This window comes from Neomonachus schauinslandi, chromosome 13 (genome assembly GCF_002201575.2).
Source record: "Neomonachus schauinslandi chromosome 13, ASM220157v2, whole genome shotgun sequence".
In the NCBI taxonomy this organism is placed as follows: domain Eukaryota; kingdom Metazoa; phylum Chordata; class Mammalia; order Carnivora; family Phocidae; genus Neomonachus; species Neomonachus schauinslandi.
The window spans coordinates 82,993,003-83,013,991 of record NC_058415.1 but is presented as its reverse complement, the minus strand read 5'-3'; the positions used below and the strand labels follow the sequence as shown (position 1 = coordinate 83,013,991).

The 20,989-nt window shown below is 51.9% G+C and overlaps 2 protein-coding genes across 2 annotated transcripts in view; one reads left to right on the top strand and one right to left on the bottom strand.

Annotated features, from left to right (window-relative positions):
• The window catches only part of PSMB7 (proteasome 20S subunit beta 7), a 60,564-nt gene extending 49,437 nt beyond the window's left edge, over positions 1–11,127 (top strand). Inside the window, exons 7-8 of the mRNA XM_021691144.1 lie at positions 7,785–7,936; positions 10,841–11,127. Of these exons, the coding sequence (XP_021546819.1) occupies positions 7,785–7,936; positions 10,841–10,952 (264 nt within the window). The 3' untranslated portion in view covers positions 10,953–11,127. The remainder of the gene's footprint in view (positions 1–7,784; positions 7,937–10,840) is intronic.
• Positions 11,128–12,162: 1,035 nt separating this feature from the next.
• Positions 12,163–20,989, bottom strand: part of NEK6 (NIMA related kinase 6) — a 45,440-nt gene continuing 36,613 nt past the window's right edge. The window contains exons 8-9 of the mRNA XM_044920837.1: positions 16,934–17,047; positions 12,163–13,785 (exon numbers count right to left, since the gene is read on the bottom strand). Of these exons, the coding sequence (XP_044776772.1) occupies positions 13,675–13,785; positions 16,934–17,047 (225 nt within the window). The 3' untranslated portion in view covers positions 12,163–13,674. The remainder of the gene's footprint in view (positions 13,786–16,933; positions 17,048–20,989) is intronic.

Here is a 20,989-nt window from a genome sequence, read left to right as displayed (position 1 = left end):
TTCCCACATGTGCCCTGCCCTCTGCCCTGCTTTCTGTCCTCCAGATGTGAGTGTGGCTCTTCTTTTTCATCTCCGTTGTGACCCAAGGAACACATTTACTTCATTTCCCCCCCCCCTGTTTTCGCCTCCAGGAATTTATGGGCAGAGTTATCACTGACCGCTGGAGAGACAGAAATATTATGAAGATCTTATTACTACCTGGGGCAGCTTGGTTTTCGTTTGGAGGATTGTTGAGCATATTTCTTACTCTTTCTTTAAACCTAGTCCTGTTTTTTTCTCTGATTATATTTGATTCACTGCAGCCTTGGAAATATATATTTGTATACACATATGCTGTGAACGCTGATTTCTTCTTCTTGCGGAAAGCAATATGTTCCTGTCTCTCTTGGTCCTTTTCCCTCTGGAAGCTTAGGTGTTTTTCCTTCCATTCGGTGTCTCAGAATCCAGCAAGACCTCTTACCCACCACCAGTTTTCCTGTGGCAGGGTACGAAGATGGGCTTCGGTGAGACAGGGCCTTACCCCGGCACTGATCCCCAACTCCCACTCAGACCCAGCCGTGCGCCCTCAGTGCGTCAGCCAGCCATTCTAGAGCCTCAGTTTCCCCTGCTCACCAGCGGTGAGGAGGATTAAATAAGTAACATAAGCATTTGGCACAGACCCAGAGGATGTGGTTGGGTGTCCCCTGTTCTCTCACACCCTGGCCTCTTTCCTTCTGCCGTAGAACTCGCTCACAATTCTGTTTGTAAAGTCCATGTGTCGGGGACGTACCTGTCCCCTTATTCCTCCTGACAGCCCCTGGACAGAGGCATTGTCTCTGTTCTTCCAGCGGGCAGCCCATGGCTCCTGGAGCTCAGCGCTGTGTCCATCAGTGCCCCAGCTGTGCTGCTCTTTTCTTTTTCTGTGGCAGCTGTTTCTGACCCATCGTGGCTCTGTAGCCTCAGCCGTCTCCTCTCCTGGCCCTGAGTTACGATCAGGCTTTTGCATCCTTCTGTGATCTGGCACGGGCCAAGTTGGCAGTGGCGTGGTTGGCAATTCCTTGACCGTGAACACCCTCTCCTGTCCCTTCTGAAAACCCCTTAGATCACTCCTGCACGCGCAGCAGGTTTGCCCTTCTTTATTTGCATCGCCCAGATCCTGGGTGCCAGAAGCTGTAGGGGATGGAAGTGGCAGCGCCCTCTAGACCTTAAAGACACAGTCACTACTTCACTCCCCACTCTGGGCACACTGAGCACCAGCTGCACCTCAGTTACACTCACGGTTCCCAGGTGTTCACACCGGCAGGCCGTGTTTACCCAGACCGCTCAAGCCAAAACCACAACTCAGACACCTTCGCTTTCGTCACACAGCCCAGTCTGAAAAAATATTAAATTAACCTTTCCCACTGTAAAATATGTGGCCACACATGGGATACATCATGTCTGTTCCAGAGTGCAGGAAGCATTCTGCTTGCGGGGGGAATGTTTTAAACACTTTTTTGAGCTCTTTAAATTTTATTCAACCATCAGCCACGAATGACTCCTTCAGGCCGCATCAGTGGCGTAGGCAGAACCTCAGCATGTCCATAGGCCACTACGGGACACTGTGTTTAAACCTCTTCCTTGGAAGCGTTTACCTGTCTTGGAGTGCTCCTGGTCCCTGCTTCCCAGCTGGGACTGGTGCACTTTTGGAACTACGCCTTTTGGTATGATCCGTCTTGTAACTCATTTCACCTTTCAATTTGGCAAAGCCAGGAATGCATTTGAGGTTGATGGTTCATGTTTTCATTTGTTGACATCCACGCCAAGCCACATGCTAGCTGCCTGGGGTACAAGAAGGGAGATGGGGTGGTTTGGGTCCTCTTGTTAGAGCCCAAGCTCTTTGTCACACCCAGACTTCTAATCTGCTCTGCTGCAGATCATCAGAGCAATAGCATTTTTTTGCTATTTCAAATCAAAGTGACAAAAGATAATGCAGGGTTTTCAAGATGAATTTGGACTGCTTCCGTTCTCGTTGGCTAAAACTCTTAGTTTTTAGTAAAGGAGCAAACCATTGTGAACTAAATGGTCACTGCAGATTTCATAGCAACTAGGAGAACTGGTGGGAGCTGTGAGAGGGTCCGGCTGTGGTGCCGCCCCCATCTCTCTTTCCCTGGAGCAGAGGGCCGAGAGCACTGTCCCCTGACTCCCGGCATGACAGTGGGACGGAAGGCAGAGGGATGCATCTGCAGTGCCCCAGAGGACAGTAGAGCCAGGGGAGCTCTGTCCTTCATGAAAAGGGCTGTTTCTTCTTTTTTCAGCTCCTTTAATGCCAGCGCCTCAGCTGCATACATGGGCTGTATTTTCCAGCCAATAACCAATTTTATTTCTTTAAAAAATTTTAGATGCACGTCAGTTGTTTTAAATGACTTGCCATTCACACGTATTTTCACTTTCCAAAGCTGTATCTAAAATAGTGTGTTGGGTTTTCCATCAAATGCATATTTAATGTTTTGCCTGCCCCTAATGTAAGTAAAACACTGTTGAGAATGCATAACTGAATGGTGGAACATAGAGGGTTTATTGAAAGAGTATTAATTTGATGCTGAACTATCCAGAGTGCCCATTGGTTGGGGCACCTACATTTTACTCTGGTGACATTCCCCATCTAAAAATCACTTAAGTGAGAAGAGAAATTCAGTTGTAGCTGTAGACAAGAATAATGTGGAAAAGTTTCTTTGCAGTACTATTTTGGACCTGCACCATAGTGGATACCGAGGTAATCTATCAGTTTGTGAGTGTCTACAAAATGCAACTCTCTAGATAACAGGTTTAAAGTAAAGATTTAATACAGTCTCCATCTCCTATGATGTTGCAGTGACAGTTTAAAACTCATTCTCTAAATCTCAGCAGACTTTATAGCTAGCAGTGGGCCAATATAAAGTTTAATAGCATTACAACACATAAATCATCTTTTAAAGATGCTACTAGTAGCTCCAATATTAAATGCAGACAATCGCCTGTGTTATAAATAATTTATCAAACACCATTTCAGATTAGCCTTCCATGCTGAGTTATTTATTTTAGCCTTTCCTGTACGATTCCTAAGGCACTTTTTGAAAGATCCATTACTGGTCAGTTTAATGAACTTGGGGGTCTGTTTTGTCCCCTCAAGCACTCGGGTACAGCTGTGGTGACCATTACATGGCCGACGTGGACCTCTTTGTGCCTTTTACAAGTGCTGCCCATTTGTCATGTAGCGGTAAATGGAGCTGCACATTGGAGTCCAGGGACACATTGTGCGATGCAGTGATGGAGACAAACAGATAGCTCTATAAAGTGCTGCTTGTCACAGCTGACGTGCACTCCAGTACATCACTCTTATTGTAATCTCATTTAAGAAGCAGGGGTGGCCCGGGGGACTGATATTCCCAGTTAGTTTGGTCTTTGTAGCCATAAAGCAGGAAGTGCTCCTTTTATATTCTCTGAACTTTTAGGGAGTGTGCTTTTTGCTTGGATTAATTATTATAGGAACTTCTTGACAGAACTGTGTGCAGATTTGTCAGCATGTTTGTCTGGACCTTCTCCTGGCCTGGGGTTGGGTATGGGCAGTCACTGCTTCGAGATAAATTTTGTGTCAGTGCTTCCAGGAGCCCTTTGGCTTGCTTTCTTAAATGAGTTACCTTTTATTAAGCAACAGCTCTGTGCCAGGCACTATAATAGGTGCTTTCTATACCTTATTGCTAATTCTTGCAGCAGTCCTTTGGGAAATCCTAATTTATCATCACTGTACTACAGGGGAGGAGAGTGAATTCGGAGAGGTAAAGTGACTTGCCCAAGGTTGCACGGCAGTAAGTAGGAAACGGGATTCAGACCCAGTCCGCCTCCACATCTGCCAGATTAACTTTTAATCACCAGGTGGTGATATTTTGGCTGAGTGTCTCAAGGTAAAAGGAAGCAGCCATTGGGCCAGAGGGCCATTTTTCTGGTAGCCAAGATGAGTCCTGCTGGTCCGTGTGCACACTGAATCCAAGTTCCCTTGTGACTCGCAGTATAAATCCATAGCAGCTGGCCGGGGGAGGACGCTGGCCTGGCAGTGGGCAACAGCGTGGCACCTGGGTCTTCTCAGCTGGGGCCACGGGCTTTGCAGGGCCCTCGTCAGAGCCCCTCGGTAGCAGCTGTCCCCCGGGCAGATGCTGCTCAGAACTCGGGTCACCCTGCAGCTTCCAGAAAAGGGAGGTGCAATTTCCCTAGGAAGAAGGAATCCTAAAGGAAGGAACAATGCTTCCTGCATTTATTGTGGCCCAGAGATAGATAAAAATGTGTTTTCCCCATCTCTTGCGTTCAGTTGGTGGTTCTTCTCGATGGTTTTCTTAAATATTTGGGAGAACGTGTTAAAGACAAGAGTTGTTTAATTGTGAAACTCCACTATAAAGAAAACACAGTATGAATATGCCCAGTAGCATATTTGCATATGAGTCTAGAATTCTGAGTGTGGAAATATGCTGGTAAAAGATAGTGTTTGGCATACGAAGCGTTTCCTGGAACATAGTAGGTGTCTCTAAATATTTGTTGAAGACATTAACTATGTAAGTAATGGGTAGACAGTAGAGCCTTGGTAACTTTTCTCTGTTTGCCTTTTGAGGGTTTTTGCTAGGGGTGGGGGATATGCGAAATAAGACATGGGTTTGGTTTTGTTTTGTTTTTAAGATTTATTTATTTATTTATTTATTTGAGAGAGAGAGAGAGTGAGTGCTAGCAGGCGGGGAGGAGCAGAGGGAGAAGGAGAGAGAATCTCAGGCAGACTCCCTGTTGAGTGCAGAGCCCGGCGCAGGGCTTGATCTCATGACCCGGATATCATGACCTGAGCTGAAATCAAGTTGCACACTTAACCGACTGAACCACCCAGGGGTCCCAAGACACGGGTTTTTAATATTGATCTCTGCCATATTACATTGTAGAAGTGTTTAAGTGGTGTCTATGGGCAATTTGGGAAACTCGGTGCTCCCCCCACCTCTGTTACGGAAATGACAGTTGGAGGAACCGCCCATTGGCCCAAAGACTAATTGGCAACCACCGTCCACTTGCCTAGGTTCTGAAGATCCTAGGTGATTGAGGAGTGACATACCCTGAATCAGGGAACTGCTGTCCACTGTCCCCAACTCACTAAGGAGCCCCCAGCTGAGACAGGTTACTTGTGAGCTGGTGTGGTGCTGTGGCATTCTGGCTCTGGAGCCCAGTGGACCTGTTTTACGGTTTACTAGCTTGGTGACCTTGGGCAAGTCATTCACTCTCTCAGCTATAGTTTCTGACAGTACTAACTTCAGAAGATGGTTGAGGGCAGAGGTAAAAATGATAATCAGTATGCCCAACTCAGTACTTGGCACATTGCGGTAGGTGCTCAGTAAGGTTCATTCAGTTTCATAACATTGAGTCCTGTGTCTATGAGATGAGGGTAGGATTGGAAAAACGATCAGAGCCTTGTTGAGGTTTTCTTCCTTAAGGAATCGGTGGGGAGGAAAGGAATTTAAAAGGTGTGTTTTCCCAATTTTTAAAAGCCTTTTACACTTAACAGCACATAACGATAATTTTATGAATAAATCAAGCTATACATAATACAAAGTTTTTGTACATTTTTAATTTTTATAAGTTCATCTATTCACATTACAGAATATTTGCAAAATAGGGGAAGATTCGCCTGTGATGTGTGCACTGTCGGTATCTGTGTGCCCAGTTTCATTGACGGATATTAGATATGCATGTCTGAGATCATGTGTGTATCTCCGTTTCCTCGGCGTCTTCTTCCATCTCCGTCCCCAAACATAGAACGATTTGGGAAATTTCAATCTGTAGTCCTAAGTGCAGCCAGCAGGGTTTGTGACATCTACTAGGTACTGTTGGCTGGCTCAAGGCACCAGCAGCAGTGATGTCAAAGCAAAGAAGATCATTAAACAGAGAAGGGAAAGGAAGAGGAGAGGGTAGGGTGGGTGAGGAGCAGGGGAATAAGGAGGGTGCCCCTACCCACGCACGTGCACACACACACATGTGTGTGTGTGTGCAAATCTAGAATCTTTCAGTAAGAGAAACAAGTTAGAGTGAGGCTGTGTCCGTTAAGTTAGTTGGGTTTTGTCTGTATGGTAGCAGCCATCTCCTCTAAGATGGTTTCTTTGCTTCCACCTTCACTGGCTTTTGGCCCCTTGGGCGCCACAAGAGAGAATTCCTGATTGGAGGATCCTGTTTGAATGAGTTCTCACGGGGCTGTATGTGCACAAGAGAATAACCAGCTCCGTTGGCCCAACGTAGGTGCCACTCAGAAAGTGAAAAAACCTGGTAAGTTAAAGATCAGATTAACCCCCTAGCTCCTACTGCTGGGTTGCTGAGGATCCCACTTCCAGCAGAGCCGTCTCAATCCTTCTCCGAGTCTGTAGAGGGCGCTCATGTCACCGGAATCCCACTTCCTGGCTTAGGGCAGGCAGAGGAGCAGGAACCCTGAGTGGCTCAGATCGTCTCACAACAGAAAGTCAGCAAATCTGCCCTTTGATGATCTCAGGCTGGACTTTGGGCCGGGGAGTCATGTTTCTCAAAGAGTGGTAGATGAGCTCTTTAGTTCAGCTTGCATATTTTTGGACTCTAAAGCACTGGCGAATGGGGAAGGGGCAGCACTCTCTTCCTTGGGAGAATGGTTCATTTTTTTCCTTGTTGCCTAAAGAGCTTGTACGTGGTGCTCCCCAGGTCCCACCTTGCTGCCTCCACTACCTGCTTTCGGTTTTACTGCCCTGCTTTGTGCATGCCTGGTGCATGGCCTGCCTTGCAGCCCCCTCCCTGAAGCGTTGCTGACCCCACCAGTGTTTCCACAGCTCCCTCTCACACCGCATTGTAGTTACGTGGGGCTGATACCCCTACTGGACTCTCAACCCCTACAGGGCAGAGACCTTGGGGCCTCATCCCTCTCTGTAGCTCTACCTCCTAGCATAGGACCCGACATATGAAAGGCCTTCTTGAATCAGAAATGAATGAATCCACCTTTTCACAAGTAACTGTTGTTGACTTAGGCTTGCTTCTAAAAGGAGAAGTACAAGAGAGAATGATTCAAGGGAAGGAATCACTGTAAGTGAACATGTAGGCTCTTTAGTAGAAGGCAATAGATTCTCTCGGACAAGAGGACCCATCCTTGGCTTTGCCACCATTTTGCTAGAACTGTAACGTTTTGGTGTTAGTTTTTCCCCCTGATACGACATCTTCATTATGTCACCTGAAAGCAGGTTCTAACCATTATTGAACATTTTTGATCAGGGGTTATAGCAAACTATAACCCGTGGGCCAAATGTGGCTCTCCACCTATTTTTGTTGATAAAGTTTTTTTGGCATACAGCCACATGCATGTGCTTATATATTGTCTGTGGCTGTTCTGTGCTACTGTGACTGAGTTGAGTAGTTATGACCGAGACAGTATATCTAACAAAGCCTAAGATGTTTAGTACCCGGCCCTTTACAAGAAAAGTTTACTGGCCCCTGTTTTAGATGATCAATTGCTCCCTGTCGGCCCAGAGTCCTCAGTCATGCAGTAATTATCTGATGTGAAGTAGCGTTTTGAAAGAAGGGATGCATGCAGAAAGGGTTTAGAAGACCTGGTTCCTGCACTTACTAGCTGAGGAACCTTCGGCAGGTCGTTCTGGTACTTTTGAGACCTTTTCTTCATCTATCAAATGGGCATTGAAAACTTCTACCTCACCCGTGATTCTGCGCACTGCTCGTGAGAGCACTTCGTGGATGTCAAGAGCCGCCCTCTCAGCGACTGTGGCCGTGATCATTGCCATTCTCTTTCTCAGGAGGAGGAAGCCAAGAAGCTGGTGAGTGAAGCCATTGCAGCTGGCATCTTCAACGACCTGGGATCTGGAAGTAACATTGATCTCTGTGTCATCAGCAAGAGCAAGCTGGACTTCCTCCGCCCGTACTCAGTGCCCAACAAGAAGGGGACTAGGTAAGTGAAGGAGACGAAATTCTGCCTGTGTCCCCCGATTCCCGCAGCCACGCCTGATCTCTCCATGGCATTTAGACAAGGTTTTCTTGATTGTTACCTGGTGAAGTAAGGCCAGTGTCCCCAAGCCGGCCTTACACACAGACCTTCAAGTCCTTATTTGCTTTATGATTTGGGTTGCTGTCAGGTATAGAAGAGTGATTTTACTTGTAAAATGTTGATGGGAGAGGTAGAGCAGGGCCCAAAAGAGAGTCCTAGCCTGGGGGTTTGTGGGGAGAGATTCGAATCACCTGCTATTCTTTCTCTAGTCTCTTAAAGAATCCCCTGAATTACCGTATGAAATTCCACGAGAAGCATTTTTCAGGGAAACCAGCCCGTAGCTTTTCTCAGAGTGGTCTAGGAGTCCTGAGCGGTTATAAACTAGGGGTTAGGAGTCTTTAAAGTTAGCCTAGGTTGCTCCCTGGTGCCTCCTGCTCTCCAGGGAGCCGTGCCGTTCCACCCGGGGCATATGCCGAGCAGGCCCTGTGTCTCAGTGGCGTGGCCCAGGCTCAGAGGGGGGGACAGGGTTCTAGCCGGTTTGCTGACTAGAACTGGAAGGTTTCCAGCCCTCGTGACTGGTGTGTGCAGATGAGCTGCTCATTTGCAGTCTCGCATGGTTGTCCAGCTGTTTGGCCATCCTCTGGCTCCTGACCTCTTCCGCGGGCCTGACAGCTCAAGATGGGGCTCCCGAGCTCTGCTTCCAGTGCACTCATGTGAATGTGGCACAGCAAGATTTACAAACTCCACCACTTCCCGTGCAGCCCCATAGCGAGGCCAGAGTGTAGCAAGCACATCACCTTTTGGAATGCTTCCTTTAACTCACTGCATATACCCAAATTCCAAATCAGGAGTAATTCCAAGGAAAGAGTAGAACATTGAGAACCAGCACCGCACTCAGCACTGTGGGAACTCAGTGTGCTCGCAGCAGGTAGGGTAGCTCAGCAGCAGAGAGTTCTGGCTCGGGTTGGGGAGATGTCATTGCCTGGCATGGTGACTTTGGGCCCGTCAGTCTCCTAGTCTTTGAAATGATGGAGCTAGATAGGTGAACAACCCGTGGAGTACCTGGGCTTTGAGCTGGAAAGGAAACCACCTTTCAGGCCTGGGGCTTTGCTGGGGGAGCAGGCTTTGCCGAGCGAGCTCCCTGACGCCTGGGTCCCCCATTACACGCAAGATGCTGCAGGAGCTGAGAGTTCAGGGAGGAGGACATGGTTACGCTCCATCCAGACAGAACAGAGTCCTGGGTGAGGATTCTGGAAGCCACGTTTGAGCCACTGAAAAGTAGTATTTGTGTAGGACAGGAACCTGTGTTCAGCAGTAGCACGTCTTAATTCTTTGGGACATTGTCAGTCGTCTGTAAGAGAGACCGTAAACCCACAAGAAGAGACACAAAACGACCCTGTTGGCTAGTTGTGAAGATTCAGTGAGCGGGTATGAGAGGGGCTCGGCCCGGGGCAGGTGTGTGCCGGGCCCCGCGGCGACGCCGCACGCTCTGGAATCTCACCGTCCTCTTTCCTGCCAGAGGCTGACTGGTGGGGCGCTGCCTGGGGTAGGGGAACCTTTCCCAGAGTGGGCAGTCAGGCTGGGGGCAGAGATTCGGCCTGGGCGTGTGTGGACCCAGCCCTGCACCTTCCTGTTGGCTGCTCTGCTGCCAGCCTGCCGCAGCCCTGCTTTGGAGAAGCCCTCCCTGCCTGCCGACACCAGGCGCCCGTCACCAGGATGGTGAGGCTCTTGGGTGTCTGAGCCTCCCCCAGATGTGGCGGTTCAGATGAGTTGGGCACACAGGAGTCGCTTGGGGCATCGGGCTCCAAGACGACAAAGCTGCCAAGGGTCCAGTCTGGGGGAAGGAGCCAGATCTTCACACCTGCAGGGGAGGCGCGGGGCACACCTTGAGAAGGTGCTGCTGCTGAGTGTGGTGGGGACCGATGGCTGAGCGGAAATGAGGCCAGCCGTTTGCTGCACGAGCTCCTGGATTTCTGCAGAACTCGGACATCGCCCACTTTTTCCTGCTTCCTGCTCCCTGTTTGAGCACCAGTGCCCATTTGAGGGGCTGATTTTCAAGGAGCACGTGGTCACGGCATAGCTAACAGCCTTCTGTTAGTCCGCGCCAGATTGACAGAAATAATGTCCCAGCTGGGGAAAGACCAGAGGAACAGTTGGATTTGTACTGCTGTTTGACGATATTGTAATTCCTGGCCCCAATGTGAGAATTAGCAGCTCAGATGTGGCTCTTACAGACTGCTTGTGCTCAGAGAAACCGCTGTCAAGAGTCACTCCAAGAGGAGGTGTGGGGCTTGACCTGGTGGGGACCCGCTGCACCGCCCTAGGGAGCAGCTAACCCTTCTCAAGGCTCGAGAGTGTAGTCTAGAGTGACAAGACCAGAGTCCGGCTGCGGGTCATTTTTATACTGTTTTTGCTTCCACGGGTTTTTAATGTTTAAGGTAACAATTAAGTCGTCCTTGTTTCTACACAAGAGAAGGGTGATGACAGCCTAACAAACGGGTCCACTTCCTACTGATACTGAAGAGTGCTTTTGGGGAGTTGAAGCTCGAAGGCAAATGACCAAGTGCTTTCCAGCATCTTCTGGGGAGGGTGAGGTGGAGAAGGAAATGTGAGGGCCCATTAAGTGCCAGGTGCTCTGAGTGCTTTTAGGGTGCACATCTACCAGGCGCCCCTATTTTGTAGCCCTGGAGCACTGGGGAGAGTGAGCCTTGGGGCAGTTGAGTCCCCCGAAGGTTACAGAGCTGGGAATCAGGAGAGCCAGGCTCTGAGTCCAGTCTGCTTGCTGCCTTGCCTGAGTACTTGTCCCTCTCTCCAGGCCTCTGTTGGGCCCCTTGAGGGGATCCTAACTCTGCTTTTTTCTCCCACTAGGTTTGGCCGGTACAGGTGTGAGAAAGGGACCACTGCAGTCCTCACTGAAAAAGTCACCGCCCTGGAAATTGAGGTGCTGGAAGAAACAGTTCAAACAATGGACACTTCCTGAATGGTGTCCATGGAGTACCTGGGCTTCGAGCAGGATGGGAATCACCCTGATGGGCTGATTAGTGCTCTGCAGGATGGGGGGTGGGGGGCAGTGGCGGCTCCCCCATAAGACCTTCATTTGGCGCAGTGTCTGCTGAATGAGACCCAATAAAAAAATGAAAACCGGATTGAATGGCTGAGGTCTGGAGGTTGTGTGGTTCTTTGGCCACTAAGGCTCATTGATGTGCCCCTCCCCCCCTTCAGGATATTAATCCCTCCCCCAGTGCCCGTCTGCGTTCACACAGGTGTTAAGAGCAACGTAACCCTCCTCCTAAAAGCAGGTGAGGCCTCATTTGTCGCGGAAGTCAGATGAACCTTTCTACCCACCCCTTGTGCTAACTTTTTCTCTTTGTTCGGGGTGGTCCCAGGTTTTCTTGTTTTGTTTTGCTTTTTTAGAGTGAAGGCAGCGCAGCCTTTTACCTCAGCAGCCAAGTAGGAAACAAGTAGAGACATCAGTTCTAAGTACCAGGACAAAGCAGGTAGGTGGACAGCTGGCTTCGCCACAGCTGCATAGAACTGCGTGAACTGCTCGTTGGCCAGTTTCACAGAAGTCGCAGGAGTGCTTGGGGCTTTACCGTGTGTGGTAATTAGGATACCGTCATTTCACAAGCACTCAGGCCTGGTGAACGGCTGAAATTTCACGCCTCCAGAGGGTCCTGGTGAGCAGAGTTGCTCTCATGGTGTTGAACATAGGCGGCGTGCGGCGAGAACAAGTTCATCCGCGTCTGTGGCTGATTCTGCCATGGGTGACACGGAGGCTCTGAGAGCCGTAAACAGAGTATGTGCAAAAAAAATCTGTGTGGAATCAGAAAAACTTTTAGTGGCAAGTGCTAGGCAGGAGATAGGGCCTTGACTGTCCCCCAGAGATAGCATGGCTGGGGTACACGGCAAAGAGTCCCAGCACCATGATCTTCCAGAGTGAACACACTCTTGGGGCAGCCGCCCTTGTTAAATCGCAAGGAGTGGGGTAGGGAGAACAATGGAATTATTTACGGCAGCGTCCTGGCCGACGATTATCAAAATTATCTGGGGAGCTTAAAAAAATTCCAAGATTACTCAGAATGTCTGGGGCCTGAGAAATTGTATTTTTAAAGGCGCCTGGGGAAATTGTGCTGTCACATGAAGCTGTTTTAAAGTTATCTGTGAACTGTACTCACTCACAGAAGTGACCCCTCTTACCCCATTTTATTTCAAACATGGAGAACAAGTACAAAGCAAAGGTTGCATCTGAAGAAAATGTCTCAAACCCGACAGGGTTACAGTAGAACAGAGTTCACACATGGAAACAGAGCAGTGGCCCAGCCCAAGTCCTTTATCCCCAGGGAGGCCTGGGCCCCTGGTCAGCAAGTTGGCAGCAATCAGAGCACCTGACCGGAACGCTGAGTGGGCGGGCATGTCTCTATCTGGAGGGCTGAACTGTCACCAAGTCGATGGGTGACAACTTAGACCATTTGAGGATTAACTTGAGTAGAAAAGCAGAATTCAAACTATTTCCTTCAGAGCTTGAGTTTTCCTTAAGTTCACATTTATAAATTAGTCTTCACAGTTAATCCTATTTGGGAACAAGAAATAAATGAACATAGTTCTGGTTTCCTATGCATATAATGTAGTTGTACGTTAATTCTTGACTTACATGGTCCATGGACTTCAGTTTTGTGAAGGGGTGGGTGAGTGGCTACCATTTTTGGATCATCTGCAATGTGCTGGGTCACTTGCCTATTTTATTTCCAATTCTGCCAGCAAGGCTGAAGGTAGATACTATTAGTCCCATTTTACAGATGAGGAAACTAAGGCTCAGAGAGGCTGAGAGAGTCGCCCAGGGTTATGGTAGGCAGTTGCAGAACCAGAACTTGGTACAGAGGACGGCCTGAGGGCATGGTTTATATTTCTATTTTTGGTATCCCGTGCTTCCTTCCCACAGAGGAGAACGCCTAACACTGTTAAATGAACTGCCCGCCTTCCAGCAGGTGGTGGAGGGAGGGCTTGAGGCGCCTGGGACCGAGCAGGTGCTCAGGAGGGGAGGGCTGAGCGGGGCTGCACAGAAAACACCCCTGGCTCACGAAATACCGGTTGCCTTCTGAAACTCTGTGCCAGATGCTGGGTTCTCCTCATCGTCATTCATCATGTTATAAACGTAGATAAAAATATTAGGAAAATCTCCACTCTACTTTAAAAAAATTATTTCCATTTTATGCTTTTACAACAGAGCAAACACACAGCTTGATTTTTTTGAAAAGATTCTAAGAGCTAAACTGAACTTGCTATAACCAATTTGAAAGGCTCACGACAAGTCACACAGTCTCCTGCAATTCTCCTGTTCTCATAAACCTTGACAGGTCACTGAAGGAATTATCCTAAAGATTCACATTACAATCCAGATACAAGGGGTACGTCGGTGGCTCGCCGAACCACTCGCCTTGGTAACAAGCCAGCTGAGATTGATTGTCCACAAACAGTTTAAAGAAAGGACTTTCGAATGTGACCACCAGTGACCCTGTGACCAGTGCCCCTCCCCCCAGCTGCTCTGCATTCAGCACCTGCTGTGAAGCCCGGGGTCCCCTCTGGGGAACCCGCCGAACCCTCTTGTCTTAGTTGATGATCTAGGCTACCAGGCGGCCACTTCGGAGAGAAGACTCAAGTAAGGCAAAGTGGTGCGGCTCTGAGAAGGCGTGCTGCGTCCACGTTCAGGTGCTGGAAGTCCACACGTGCATCTGTTTGGCAACCTGGTGCACATAGCTGATGTCAGGTCTCTGGTTGGGGTCGGGGTAGATGCACATGCTGACCAGTTCTCGTAACTGTAAGGGCGAGAACGGCGTGTTATTTTTCAGGAGACAGCCTCGTGGAGGCCCCCGCGCCCTCACAGCTACGGAGGGGAGGCCCGGCACGCAGGTGAGCGACGGGTGGGCAGTCACAGCCGGCACCAATGCTAGGCCCGTCTGGCCGCAAGGCCGCAAGGCCACACCTTGAGACCCCGTGAGTGGCTCTGTCCAAACAGTTGTGAACTTCCAGCTGCCCACACGTGTGTGTGTGCGTGCGTGCATGCTGTCAGTCATGCAGATACCCACACCAGAGGACAAAACTCAAGGCAAGGGCTTATTGATCATAATAAATGCATTAACATGCAGCAGGGCTGCAGTCTGCCCACCCCCTGGCCTCTTTATTGTGCGCATGAAAGACGGAGCTTTTAATTATACAGACACTGAAGGCTGCTCCCGCCTCGGGCTGGGGGAGGGGCGCCTTGAGCCTCTGATCGCCTCCGTTCTTCTGATAGCCAGAGTGCCAATTATTTTAATGGTAATTAAAATAATGACCTTAGAAAGCCTACATCTTCACTTGCATCACTGGGCTCACTGCAATTTTTTCATTTAAATACCTGGTGCTGGAGGGGCTGGCCGGCCCTGCGGGGTGGGGTAGGGGGGGGGCAGCAGCAGAGAGAGGGTTGGTCCTGAATGAGAGGGCTCACGTGGACTCAGTGACCATGCTCAGGAGTCTGGGGAGGGTGGAGGGGTCAGGTGGGGGCCCCGGGGCTACTGTCCACGCTCCGTGTTTCACACCTGAGGTGCTTCAGGCTGCAAACGAGGTTTCCCTGGGTCAGACATTGTGAGCTTCCCTCCAACCTGTGTGCTGCCTTTTTGGGATTCCACTGCTTTATAAGCACTGGGAAGCCCCTGGACAGGCAGCTGCGGCTGGGCCCGTGGCCGGCCTGAACACTCCTGGAGTCTGAGGTTGCCCGTGATGAGACAATACTTTTAGGAATCTTACAGTATTCAGGGGAAGGCAGCAGTAGTTGGACAAATTCATGGACCCAAGAAAAACGGATGAAGGTAAAGTCACTGTGACTCCCAATTACTCAGTGAGTAGACTGCGCAGTTGGCAGTAAGAGCATGTTTGAAAATTTCAGAAACCAAGAGAAAAACAATAAAGTGCCTTTTATACCCCTTTCTAAGAGGCGATATAAACTTCAAAAGTGAGGTGTGCTGAGCAACTCCAGTGCTAAGAAGCACCTCTCACTTCCTAACACACAGCCTAGAAACGCTGAATGTAACTGGTGAAAGCGGGATGCTCTGGGGAGTACGAGGTCACAGAGTTGGAGTGACTGACTCGAGAGAGAAGGGGGCTGAGGGCTTTATGCAGATTCATTTCATTTCAGCTTCTATTAGGCAGAGATTATGGTTCCCATTTATAGGTAGGAAACGGGCACAGAGAAGTTTTGATTTGCTCCAAGTTCCAAGTCTGTGCTTCTTTAAAAAGGTGAGAAAAGAAAAACTAAATGCAGCTATTAACTGGTTAAGAAATCTATTAGCTTGACCTTTCCTGCCAACTTCCACTCCAGAGCGTAAGTACTTCCTTCGAGGAGACACAGAAGAACTTTGTAAGCCGCTGAGGCAAAAGCCATGACAGAGCATGCACTGAACAACCCTCTAGGAATGTGTCCTCCCCACCCTCACTCTCCGTCCTCTGGGAGTCTGCGAAGCCAGTGAGCGTGGCGGTAAGTACGAAGGCTGCCAAGAGAAGGGTGGCTGATGACCCTTTTGGTTGGCCTGCCTAGACACAGCGTGAGGACACACTGGGAGACCTGGTCTCTGCAGCCCAAGCCCCTCGTGGACAATGGCTGCTCCTTCCAGAGCCTTCAGAGCCTTAAGGATTGGGACTGCAGCAAGCTGCCCAGGGGGCGCCTCAGCGCAGCTGGACCACTGGCTACTGAGGAGGTGTGCCATCAAGAAACAGGATGGCAGAGTGGCTGGGTGCAGGATCTCTGGGTTCAAATCCTGCCTTCACCACTTGTGAGTTACGTGACTTTGGGCAAGTTACGTTAACCTATCTGTGTCTCAGTTTCCTCGGTAAAATGGAGGTGGGGGAGGACTCAACGGTGGGTCACAAATGTGAGCTGTTACCCTGCCACAGTAGCCTGTGGTCCTGCAGGGTGGGCCCAGGGAGGTCTCGGAGTCCTCTCCACATCCGCTAGGGTGGCCCTTGACAGACCATTGATGGTTGGCACAGAGTGTTTATCCGGAGCCACGCCCTTTGTTACAGCTGGTGGCTCCTTTTGGTGGCTTTGGGGTCAATGTCAGCCTGGTGCTAAGCTGAGCACGTCACATGCATGACCTAATCCTTACACTGACCCTGGGAGACAGCCTCTAGGATTATCCCCATGTTACAGATGAGGAGACCGAGGCTCCGAAAAGTTCACTGACTCACCCAAGAACAGGGAAGGGAGTATATTAAATGTACGCATCTGCCTGCACCCTTAGTCATGCTGTGTGGTAAACCTGTCGTTTCGTCTGCGCATTTTATTCACAGAGGTGAAATTTAGCCCTATTTTCCAGAAGATGGCACTGAGGAAGGGGATATGCAAACAGCTTGTTCCTGGCACGGACCCAATGCCAGACCTGTCCGTCTGTGTCCAGAACCCTTGCACCCAGAGCAGAATGTTGCAAGTAAGAGCCCAAGGTGTGACTTAGGTCCGGGCCAGCAAGGAGCCCAGTCCGCTTGCTGGGGTTTCCTGTCACGGGATCGAGTGGCAGCCGGCAGGGGGTAGGGCAAGCCAAGGCCCCGCCACCTCCTGCCTCCGAGTCTGACACCACATGGGGCCCATGTCTGGGACCTGCAGCGGCCAGCCTCACACTCAAGCACTGGGTTGGGAGCCAAAGGGGCAGAAATGAGCCAACGGAGCCTCACTGGCCAGCTTTGGTGGTTTCTGGGCCAGTGGGCGGGACACGTCCTGCCGCTGGGGGCCCATGCTGGTGTCTGAGACCTCTTCAGTAACATTCATCTACTTCCCTCCCCCACCAAACCCTGGGTCACTTTCCCACAAATCTTCCCTTCTCCACCCAGTTAAGTGCACCCAAGTTCAAGCCCACAGCCGTGGCATTTTGGAAATGCCTCTCCTCTCAAGCCACTGCCGGCCATTAAGCTCCCCAGGCCTGGGGGCGGCAAACTCACCTTCTCAGAGTAATGTTCTCCAGGGAGAGGCGGGTAGTCACATTGCTCGATCTTCTGGCAGAGGGAGAAGAGGTTCATTTTATCTCCATAGAAGGGGCTCTGGAGAGCTGCCATCTGCAAGGGGAGGGGGGATGAGAAACATGAGTCTGCAGCCTTGAGGTCCAGGGGCAAAGGGGACCACTCCAGATTGGGGTGGGGTCCTTCTCTGGCCCTTGGCGGAGACTGTCCAGCAGGATTCCCTGAAAACCCTGCGGGAGCTGGGATACAGCACAGTAGCAGTTTTAACATGATCCTTGTCCTAAAAGCAAATTAAAAGACGACAAGGCTTCAGTGACAAAACTTTAAAGGCAACGGGGGTGGGGGAGGGGTTGGAGCTGAATACGGAGGGCCAGCCGTGTGCGGGCACACCCACCTCACGCCCCAGCCCTCCGGGACGGATTCTGGTCGTGTGCACATGGCAGATGGGGAAACAGGCTCTGCTCACTGGGACTCGTGCCTGGGCCCAGCAAGCTCTCTCTGGTGCATTGTCTTAGATTTCTAAGAAGCAATCCCGAAGACACCCATGGGAGGATGTCTAAGTAATGATGCACTGCGGAAATTACTTACCCAAGGACTAGCATTTTGGGGGTGGGGTGGAGAGGTGAGGCCTTTCATTTTTGCTTTTCATTCTGGCTGTTGTCACTAGCCCATCACAGAGCTGCTGTCTGAGGGCCTCGAGTTCGGGGCAGCGGCTCGGGCTCTCTGTAGAAGCCGGATGCCCAGACGGCAGGGAGGGGGCCTGAAGCTCTGGGGAAGGGCAGCATGTGCCTGGCACCGCAGCCTGCCTGAATCCCACTTCTGCACTCTCTTGCTGTGTGTCTGGCCTCGGCTGTCTTAGCCCGAAAGATGGAAAAGGTTCCACCTGCAGTGCTCTGGGGAGGCTCGGCCGGCACGGGAGGCGCCACAAGCCAGGCTGTCACCACCCCGATGAGGCCAGTGGCGCTGGCTCTACCTGGGGGCACTGGGAAGCGAGAGGACTGTGATGGTGGTTGGCGAAGGGGGGAGGGTCTCCCCCAGTCGGGGAGCTGCCGGGCTTCCCCTTTCTGGAGGGTATCCGGACTCCCCGGCCCGTCCCTCAGGGCACTGCTCGGGGGTTCGTGGGAGCTCGGGGCAGCAGCATCGGGTGGGCTGAGCCGCAGCCCAGCACAGTGCCCGCCGGCCCCATCTGCTGATTAATCCGTAATGGCATTCAAGTGCTGCTTGTCACTCCCGCTCACTGTTGCCTGCCGCCAAGACGGCCCAACGCCCCCTGCTAATGAAGTGCCGTCGGGTAATTGCGCCTGGCTGTCCGTTTGGCCTCGGTTCCCTTCGAGGAGCCAGGCTGCCAAGGGCACTCCACACAGACTCCTTGGCCAGGGGCTCCCGGGCTACCTGAGCAATCCTCACTTGTCCTCAGGCCCTAACTCAGGGCAGGGAGAAGGCCGTGGGTGTTGGGTTTGCGGATGCCCCTGGCTTTAGTGTCCGGGTCTGTCCCCGTCCTCCGTTCGCCCCTGTGGACAGGTCTGGTGGCCCCAGGAGCAGGGCCTGTGTCCATCAGGAGGGCCCAGGGAGCTTCCGAGCCCAGGCGGCGTCCATGGGTTTACAGAAGGCCTCTGGGGAGACAGCACGGTGTGGCCTGGAGACTGGTTTCCTCTGGCCCCGGCCCAGGAGTCCAGCCGGGGAGGCACCTGCGGGCCCAAGCGCCCATGCCATGCCGAGTGCTTTCAGGGGGGCGTTCGGGGCCAGCCTCACTGCTCCTCCTCACCTCTCCTCCTGTGACCAGGGGCGCCAAGCCCCTGGAGGAGGGCTGCAGCGAGTGGCCTGGCCCTTGGCCGGGAAGGAGGAGCCTGTGGAGGCCCTGCCCACCGCGGGCCGCGCCAGCCTGACGGAGCCGGCTCGACTGAGTGTGCAAAATGGCATCGCTCGGGTGATGCATTTCCGATGGTTAAAATGAGAGCCTCGGGTGCAAAGGGTTAATTGGGCAGTTTCAAAAGGACATCTGTTGCCACGGCAGAGAGCGGCTGAGGCTCCAGGGCGGTCACTCGGGGTGAGCTGGGTGCCCTCCGAGTCGTGGCGGGATGTTAAGATGGATTTTCCTGGAAAGTGTTTCTGTTCAGAGTAGAAAGAACATTTAAAACGTTGGCCCATTGACACAAGTTCTGGTTTTTCATGTGTCGGACCGGAGACTGGCTAATCCTTTTAACAAGCCGTTCTGATTTGTGCAAACCTTGCTGTTTAGGGTTCCAAAAGGGCCCCAGAAATTGGTGGGGGGCAAGCCCCAAGCCAGCATCCCCGTCAGAGCATCCCTCCCTCCCTCCCTTGCAGGCCGCTCCCACACTGTCCCGAACAGGGTCAGCAGAGGGCTCCGTGCCAACAGTGCCTTCTCCATCCACAACGGCAGATTCCATCTGCCGGCCATGGGCCTTCCACCCAGATCAGGGCACTGGGCTGTGACGGAACCTCTGCGGCTGCTCGAGGTGCTGGGATTAGAACGATTACCCTGAATGCTGAGATCCTGGCACTGGCGACCAGGCGACCACCCACTTCTGCCTGGTCGATGTGGCGGTGGACTCGCCATTTGGAGCTGATCCCGTTGGCCTCGTCAGAACTGCAAGAGCCGTGGCGTTCAGCCCCGCTCCTCAAATGCAGAACTTTTCCTCTCTGGTGTTATTGGGATGACACACAGCCAGGAAGTGGGAGAGTGTGGCCACTCGCCGCCGCCAGGAGGGCTCAGAGAAACTGGTGTGTGATCTGAGATGTCAGATGACTGACATCAGGGGTGACTTCAGGGGTGACAGCAACTGCCTTTGACTCCTGCCCTGTCAGGGCCTCAGACACTCATCTTGTCACCTAGTATCTCCCGAGCACATCCCAGAGCGAAAGCTGCACCCAGGGGCCAATCACCAGTGGTCTGCAGCCCTGTTCCCCCACGAGCCAAAGGGCACCCAGACTCTTCTCTGGGTTCAGCCAGAATTCCAAACAGGATTCTGTACAAGGGGCAGGTGATCCTTAGTCTGGGTCCCCCGCTGCTTTCTTGCTGGCTCTCAGTCTCCCGAGGCTGCTGTGGAAGGTCCCCTGCCGAGGATCCTGGGGCTGGCGTTGGACGAGCCAATTTCTTCAGCTTTGTGCTCAGAGCTGAGTTCACATGTAAATAAATAAATTCTGCAGAGCCCACGCTGTGGGCCGGGCGCCTCCGTGGGGCGTGCTGGGTAATGAAAACAAAGCCCCGGGCCTTCTAACACGGTGTCTCCGCTGGAGGCTCCTGCCACCGGAGGGCGGGGGCACTGTAGTCGCTTGGGGCTCCTCACCGCCTGGCTTCATCTCCCAGGGGCTCTGGACCGAGGCCCACAGTCCCCTTCTCCACCGCAGTCGCACCTACCCCAGTGTGGAGTCCTGCCCTGCGGCTGCCCAGGGCCTGGCTCTTGTCCACAGGGGGGTGGGCCCTGCCAGGCAGCCTGGGGACCAGTGCCCATCTTGGCCACTTCCTTGCTTTGTGACCCTGGGGAGTCTCTCCACCTCCCTGAGCCCATTTCCTCCCTTATAACGAGGCTGGGACTGGCCTCATGTGATTCTCGTGATTCACCCCAATGTCCAGGGCAGTGCTGCTCCCAGCTGCTGAGCCGTCTGGCCTGTTCCTCCTCATGCTGACCTCTTTGAGACGGGTCCCCGTGGGCACCCACCCCCCCGGGGGGGCACGAGCCAGGTGAAGTGCTTTGTGGCAGCACCTCACTAGCCATGGGTCAACATCAGCATCTTCAGGTGAGCTCAGGAGGTCCTCAGTGGATACCTGGCTGCCCAGGTGATAGGGGGTACGGTGGGCTGAATAAAGGCCCCCAGAGATGGCTGCATCTTCATCCTTGACTCCTGTGAATGTGTTACCTTCAATGGCAAAAAGGATTCAGCAGGTGTGATCCATTTAAGGACTCTGGCTGGGAAACGAGTCTGGGTGGTGCAGGTGGGTCTTAAATGTAATCACAAGTGTCCTTGTAAGAGGGAGGCCAAGGGAGACTGACTACGCAGGAGGAGGACGTGTGTTGC